The sequence below is a fragment of the Chelmon rostratus genome, chromosome 9 (assembly GCF_017976325.1).
Source record: "Chelmon rostratus isolate fCheRos1 chromosome 9, fCheRos1.pri, whole genome shotgun sequence".
In the NCBI taxonomy this organism is placed as follows: domain Eukaryota; kingdom Metazoa; phylum Chordata; class Actinopteri; order Chaetodontiformes; family Chaetodontidae; genus Chelmon; species Chelmon rostratus.
The window spans coordinates 7,781,435-7,789,466 of NC_055666.1; the positions used below are offsets into that span (position 1 = coordinate 7,781,435).

Sequence of the window (8,032 nt, forward strand, 5' to 3'; positions counted from 1 at the left end):
AGAACGGTGTTCTGGAGAAAAAGCCGCATTTCAGTGTATACAAGTGAGGCAAATATCCTTCCACTGTTAACACACAGATCATGTAACAGCCTTTAGAGTTTTTTTTTTTATATATATATATATATATATATATATATATAATTGGAAAAAAGTAGACTATTTGACCAATATGCTACATCGCTGATTGTGGGGCTATCCAGGCAGTTTATTGAATTCTCAACACTTTGCAGAGAAACTAAATTATTTATCAACAGTTTATCCTTCCATTATTATTTGATTCATTATTCAAAGTTATAATTCAAAGTTATAAAATGTAAGTACATCTGCTAAAAAAAGTGTTCCCGAAGTTTAAGAAACTTGTGCGTGCTTAACAATATTACAAGCATATAAAAGAAAAACAGCAAATCCTCTGAATATGCAGCCCATGCTGGTAATAACGTGAGGTTGTTGAACTACATGTACCAACTGGAATGATTATGCTGGTGTCTTGCCCAAACAGATGCACCCAAACTAACAGGAGAAGTGTTGAAGCCACACAAAAATAAATTGCCATAAAGTTTTATTTTCATGAATGCTTTCACACTTTTATCCTTTATAAAGTTATGTACATATAATTCGCTCCCATGGTAAATAAGGAAAATATCCAAAGTGTGGAAAGAGAAGGGGGGGAAAAAAGAAAGGCAATTGAGTAAAAAAGTAAAGCACAACAAATATTTAAACAGAAAACTCTAAAATCATGAAATATATTGTGCTGATCTTGAGGAATTTGTGTTGATGTCTACATAATTTAGCCACTGATTTATATAGTCATAATTAGAGGTAGGGTTATAAAAACATGAAACACTTTGTTTGTACAACCAACAAAAGGTGCCAATTGTTGCCAACAGCTCCCTCTGATGGGCTGACTGTGTACAGCATGTCCTTCCAAAGTGCACGTCATGACTGGACTCAAATTTCAAGAAAGTTTGTATGCTCATTCAGACCAAAATGAAAAATATTTCTGGAGTATTCCTTTAAAAAAATACATGTCATTTTGTTACAGTCCAATAATGGTGGATATTGTTACAGAGGATTGCCTGTTATGTAACTTAAGTTTGTTTGTGCTCCTGGAGATATTAATGACTGCTCTCTATGTGGGTTAAATCTGATGCATTAATATAGTTTTGGAAAATTACGCTTCACAATAAATAATCACAAAGGAATTGAAAAGTTGATCACCATGAAGATATTTTTTAAGAAACTCAAACACACTTTCAGACAAACTTTGTTCCATAAACTGAGGACATGACAGCGCACTGTGTGCAGGACTTCAGTCTATTTAATGTACCACATTCACAGCAGATTTATCAAACTATTCTATGGATACCTTAAGGCCTGATGTTGACCTTGTGATTATTTGGTAATTTTTTAAAAAGCCAATTAACCACATCTACTACTGAGTGTGGTCTATTAAATTGCTTTTAAAATATATATTTACACTCACAGGATCATATTGGAGCATAATGCAGTTGGTGATAAAGCTACACTACGCTGCATGTGAGTCTGAGCAATAAACTAGTAATGCATTTGGGACTTGAAATGTACATTTTTTACCCTTTTCATATTGACTTTGGTTTAAAAACAAATGAGGATGACTGGAATTTTACATAATTATTACGATCCATTAAATGTCTTTAAATAAGGCAACGTTTATTACGAGGTACCACACTGCAATTCATTATGAATTAACGTTTGTGTGGCACCGCCAAATGCAATAGTTCAGTTTAAAAATCTAGTCTACTATTGTGAAAACCAGGTCGCAGTCCCTGCTCAAGTTCGAACATATATCCCACGTTTCGGCATGCATACAAACCATTGTTGTGTATTTTGAAATGTCAAATAAAATGTCTCATCTAGGAAGGAAAGGAAAGAGAACACAGCACTTGCAAACTCAAATCCCATGAGGTATATACTAGAAGACTGTGCGAACAGACAACACATTTCTTGAAATCCCTAATATGCCATTTCAGAGACAATGGCAGAAGTAAGGCAATAATTTCAACAGAAGTCTAAAGAAATATAACTAATCAGTGTTGCATGTGAGGAACTCAATAAATTCAGTGCTCATCACTTAAAACAAACTCATTCTTGTTTTAACAGTGCATGTGGTTATTATCTGATAGGACGTGCTTTCTGATGCATCACAGGCATGTTACAGTGTGCTCTGTTAACATCTATTATCGTAATATTATCAGAAAAGAACCGAAGACAAAAACACGACACTTAAAATCCTATGGGTGTTTTAGCATCTAACATTTCTTTTCATATTCTTTGGTGTTGAAGAAATGAACTGTATGGGTGGGAGTTACTGTTTACCTGAGATTAAGGTAATCCAGCCAGTTTTAGAAAAATAGTCAAGTCAAATAAAACTGCCCAATTCTCTAATCCAGGTAATCAGGTGTTCAATATGTGTCAAATGAAAACGAAATGAGTCACAGTATTCAGGAAAAAGCAGTTCCTCATCCCTCATCAAAAGTTAGTATGAAGTCTCTTGGACATGTCAACTAAAATGACACATCGTGCTTTTGTATGACTATAACAGAATTACAGTGAAACATGCTTGTGATGCATCCCAACACCTCAGTGTAAACTGCAACATTATTTCTTGTGTCATGCAGTGCTTATGCTGTAAAGGAGAAATGCCTAACATGGCATACATCAAGTAGTTTAAAACCTCATGAACTGGTAGTTAAATCATTGTTTTAAAATGAATCATCGCTATCTGTGCTCAGTGTGTGAGGGAGAAATGGAGAGAGAGGGAGATCAATCGGTATATCCTGGCTGTCCATGTCAGCGGTGAATGGATGGCTGGTACCCTGCAGCATTATCTGATGCCTTGTTTCTATTTCAGCCATGTAAGCCTCGCTGAGCACAGCCTCAAAATCACAGCACAATTAATTGATTCCTCTATGGTTTTGATTTTCTCTTCCTGTGCCAGCTAATGCACTGGCAAGTACAGCAGTGCAGGATCATTTCTGACCTCTGTAACCCCATACATGCAACCAAAGGCCTAATGACTAGACATTAATCACCATAAATTACCATGTGCTGACCTGGCCGATACGATCCACATGTCACACTTCCAAAGCTGTATTTCTAAAGATCATTTGAGTCCCTGCACAACACCACAGCTTAAAACAAGGCAAAAAACCAAAGCTATGCAATTAGTAAGACTAAACAACGTTCAGAGAGAAGAGTTACTATATGTTTTAAACTGTTTACCATGAACATACATTAGAAAAATAATATATTTACTTCTCCTCAGCTTCTCAATCTCTGAATTATAGACACGTTTCTGAGACAGACTTTCAAGAACACCTCATGTTGGCTGTGAATGGGGTGATGGTTTTGTCATTCTAAGGTCTCTACCAGCAACAAAGTATGTGGAAGGTTAACAGTTTAAAGGTCCAACATTACAAGAACAGACTAGATGCATTTCATTATCACTGAAGCAGAAGCACTACGGTTTAAACAGTTCTTGGCCCACTCAGGTTGCTGGATGGAAATCACCTCCACATCCACGCTAAAAAAACAGAAAGTGAAGGAAGTTTACTTTATTTTTTCCTATATTTCGTAGTTAATATTAAATCTTAATGAAGCGTGTCTTTTAGACTCTTCCTTAGCCCTCTGCAGCTCCAGCCACCACCTACACATCTACCACCTGATGGAGCAGTCGCGCCTGCCGCCTTAAGCTTCCTCTGGTGCCGTGGGCCTCTTCAGGTCCCGGATCTGCTTAATCAGATAGTTCTTTTCATCACAGAACTGCTCATCTTCTGATCTGTCAGTCTGGAAGTGGCTCAGGAACTCCACGAGTTTGGTCTGGTTCTTCAGCAGTATGTCCAGCACGGGCTGAGTCTTGTTGGGGTTTGCAACGAATACCTTTTAAAAAGGAGAGAGAGAGAAAGAGAGAGGGAGACAGAGAGAGATTACATAAAATGCCAAACTTCTCTTAAAAACAACACTTTCAATATTTCACTGACCAACATCAGCAGAATTTAGCAGCAAATTTCTTCCAAAAAGAAATGTAGAATTTCACAGTACAACAAGAATTACACAGCAAATTGTTGCACTGATGATACACGATCTATGTGCACACCTTGAATACATGGAACGCTTCAAACTGGATGTTTCGGCTGTTGTCTCTTAGCATGTTCATCATCAGCTTCAAGTTCTCTGCCCGACTGATGTATTTTGTCATGACAGTGAAGTTGTGTCTATCCAGGAGAAGTTCCCCAAGGAGCTGAAAAACAGGATAGAATTCAAGTGAGACGTTGTTAATTTCAGTGTACAATCATGTAAAGTACTTGAGCACGGCATTTACACTTGAATCTGTAGCTCAAATAAAACAGTGATTTTGGTTTGACAGAGCAGTGAGCGCTTTTACCTTCAAAGACTGTCGTTTGGTGACGTAGTTGTCAGAATGCAGGAGCTTCTCGTATTCTGTAAACACCTGATAGACATGTTAAAAGTATGTTAGGCACATTCTTTCAATTCAAGATGAAAATCCACAGAAGAAAGCTCACCCTGTCATAATTGTTCTCCAGGAAGTCTGCGCACATAATCTTGTGTCTGGTGAGGAGATCCTGAGGGGGAACAGAAGAGACCAAGATATTAGATAAGAAATGTTAGTATGAAGGGCTAGAAAAGAAACAAAATACGTCAGTGTACCTTAAATGAGGCAAAAGCATCTGAGGCGATGTCAAAGGTTGAGAGCTCCACGTAGCGGAAGAAGCAGTAGAAGTCTTCAGAGAAGAGCACAGTCCGTGCCAAAGGCTCGTGACGCAGGCACTCTCTCAGCATCATTCCACAGTTTAGAGCTACTTCTGCACTCTCATATCTGTACAGGTTAATACATGCCAGGTCCACGTCAAGCCATTTATAGCTAGTTATAAGACAAACACTGGGGATAAATAATCAAGTCACTTTATACGCATTTAATATTGATAGTCTGACATTAAAAGTGTGTTTGTCCTGATGAACATTACATTTTCTAGGCCTTATTTGTCATGGTGATGTATTTTGCCTGTGCCGGTAGGTAGCCATGCAGGTAAAGGGGAATTAACAAGCAGAAGAATTGAACACGTCAGTGTTAAATGTCACGTTTAATGCCATCCCCGACAATCAAACTGAAGGGTCCTCTTCATATACATGACATTTAGGAGCAAAGTTCAAAAACATAGCAGGAGAAGTACAGGCAACTTGCAATGACAGTATTTGATCCACTTGCAGCAGCGTCAATCAACCGTAATGCAGTACAGCCGTAAGACATGTTGCTCTTTGAGTGGGTTGGATGACTCAGTTTTGCACAGCAGTAAAATCAGCTCTACCATCGCTCGCTTCATCTACATGTGGAACCCAGAGGTGTACGGAACAAGTTCACGCTCGTTCCTCTGGGAGTTGTTGAAACACATACTGGCTCACGCAGAAAATCATGAGGCACGTTGAGGGAAGGTGATTTCACCGATAAAGTTTTTAAAAAGTAACAACAGCAAAATAATTTCGTTACAGTTTAAGGATCAAAGGATTAAACATGTTTTTAATCTAACTGTACTCATAAAGCTCTTACATCAAGCATGTATCAAATACTGAGTTCCTGTAGTCTGAAAAGATAAACTTACCCTTTCAAAAGCATGAAGAGGATCTGTGGGTGTGTAGAGATGTATTCTACCGTGGGTGTACGGGTGCCAATCTGACGTCTCACTATATTGCTGAACAAATGAACCACATCCTTCTTCCCCTGTACGAAAAAAAAAAAGAAGCACTCAGACAGAGGAATGGCCCACTGGGTGCTGAGGATATGCACAGACATTTCTGCTTTGGGCACAGATGTTCTAATTAGGCATGCACACCCCCACTGACAATGTGCTGTGTACCAAAGTGATCAATACTTTTTACACACATAAAGTCATTGCAGAAGTAAGTGCATTTTCCCCACCTCAAAATCAATCCTCTGCAGGTTTGCAATGAGTGCAATGAGGAGGTTGGTGTTGTACAGCTCCTGTGCAAGCTGGGCCACCGCTTCGGTTTGAGGCTCCTTGTCACCTGTTCCACTAAGTATCTCCTTCAGTGAAGCCAGATTTTTGGACGCCTCCTCTGCAACCTTAATGTGGTAAAACAGTTAATGGCTAAATCCATCAGCTGATGTCTGCAATAAGAGCCAGACTTCAAGTATAAGACGGTCAGAAGAAAAAACACTGCTGACCTTATCACACTTTTTGTCTCCAGCATCCAGCTTTTCCATGTATGCCACATTCTCTTTCAAACTCCTCACTATTTCAGCTGGACTCTTCTGAGACTTCCCAAAAGGAAATGGCATGGCTGAAGACTGGTAACCAAACCCTGAATCTCTGATGAAAGAAAACACTGTTTCAAATAACTAGGGTATCAATTAAAGCAATTCAACTTCCTGTACCTCTATGCATCAGGAAATGGCTGAAACACTCACCTGAACAGAGCAGGGATACAGCAAAGTTAGATACACTGTCGACATTCAAAAGCAGACTACTGACTTACAATCTTAAGGCCATAATAGCAGGAACAGCTAGCTAACGTTGCTAACCTTAGATAAGTTAACCTAACCTAGTTGCCAAAGATAATGCGGGTACATTAGAAGGAAGGTTAACATTTCTGAGGTGTTTACGCTAAATTAATACTTTCTCCGAGTTAACACTAACCAAGCATGATAAAACGCGAACTTTCTGACCGAAACGAGGATATAACGGATAACAGGACGTTAAAATATCAACGTTAACGTCACAGCAATATTCTTCACCAAAGTTCAGCTAGCTGGTGACCTAGTTAGCTGTAACTTAGCAAGAAACAAGCATCGGTACTTGGACAGCGAGTACCGTGGAAAACACACACACAACACACTGCTGAAATATTCAGTTCAGGCTGTCAAGACTCACCGAGTGAACTCTGGTTTTGAAGCTGAAGGAGGCTCGGTGGCTAAAGGTTAGCTAGTAGGCTAACAAGTTGTCTCCACTTTCTTTTACCACTGTAAGGCTAGTTTGAAATGTCTGTAACGCTATCTGAGATCTGTGGCTGTGGCTATCTAACGTGTAATAATCGTAGCTACAAGTTGGTCAACCGGACGACCTTCATAGCTGTGATATTTCATGTAAATCTCTCGACTCGTGACCGCCTGTCACCTAACTTGCTAGCTGCCTAGCTAGTTGGAAAGAGAGAGTTGCTGGGCTGGCCTGTCTGACAACTTCATTTCCCTGTTCTCTACTGTTGAAACTCCCGTCCTCTCCTCATCCCGGGGACACTGGGCGGGTATGTTTTGCTTTACAAAATGACTGACACTAATTTTAGCCAATCACTTTGACCAAAATGAACAAGTGGAAACGCCCTCTCCACTGTAGGTGCGCGTGTTTCATGGCTCGCAGATTTTGTGTGGGTGGACATACTTAACGTTACACAGAAGCCACCTCTACCGGACTGTCCTGTAAATTTAATCAAGTGCACCTACATTATAAGAAAAAAATGGCAAAGAGATCATGTTCAGAAATATTTTAGCTTCGAGACAACAAATTAACTTTTATAAACAATCGTAGAATGAAAAAGGTTTAAATGATTTGTAAAGCACAGAAGAACATCTACACCAATTAATAGTAAGTGTATTAGTAGTCATTTTCCTAATCAAGTCCTCAGCACCAATAGAACATATAATTGTATATATTAAACTCTAAAGATAAACCATTGACATAGATCGACCACATTGTCATCTTGTCATAAAGTCTTTACTTACATAACATGCTGTATAACTATGCTGAACATTTTGGTTGTTATGGCTACCATATGATGCCCTTATTATTACAGATCCACTGCCATGCTCCCAGCAACAGTTGATGACAGACATTGTCATCAACTGTTACTGCAAATATACAGTAAACCAATCCAGATGTTGAAAAAAGTGAAAACTAGCGGAAGGTTTGTGCTCATTATATCACATTATATCTCTCTGTGTTGTTATCTATACAAAAAGTTT

At 38.9% G+C, this 8,032-nt stretch overlaps 1 protein-coding gene across 1 annotated transcript; it reads right to left on the reverse strand.

Annotated features, from left to right (window-relative positions):
* Nucleotides 1-542: 542 nt before the first annotated feature.
* On the reverse strand, nt 543-7,262 carry cab39l1 (calcium binding protein 39, like 1). Its single transcript, XM_041944457.1, has 9 exons — nt 6,948-7,262; nt 6,242-6,386; nt 5,975-6,139; nt 5,658-5,776; nt 4,708-4,876; nt 4,563-4,622; nt 4,424-4,489; nt 4,136-4,279; nt 543-3,918 (listed from the first exon to the last, which is right to left on the reverse strand). The coding sequence occupies exons 2-9, from the start codon at nt 6,353-6,355 to the stop codon at nt 3,727-3,729; spliced, it is 1,029 nt and encodes a 342-aa protein (XP_041800391.1). The 5' UTR covers nt 6,356-6,386; nt 6,948-7,262; the 3' UTR covers nt 543-3,726.
* Between the last annotated feature and the right edge of the window lie 770 nt (nt 7,263-8,032).

Coding starts and splice junctions, on each gene's coding strand:
- cab39l1 (XM_041944457.1), bottom strand. CDS start 6,355: ATGCCATTTCCTTTTGGGAAGTCTCAGAAGAGTCCAGCTGAAATAGTG. Junction 6,140..6,241: donor GAGACAAAAAGTGTGATAAG/GTCAGCAGTGTT, acceptor TACCACATTAAG/GTTGCAGAGGAGGCGTCCAA. Junction 4,280..4,423: donor CCAAACGACAGTCTTTGAAG/GTAAAAGCGCTC, acceptor CCTGTTTTTCAG/CTCCTTGGGGAACTTCTCCT.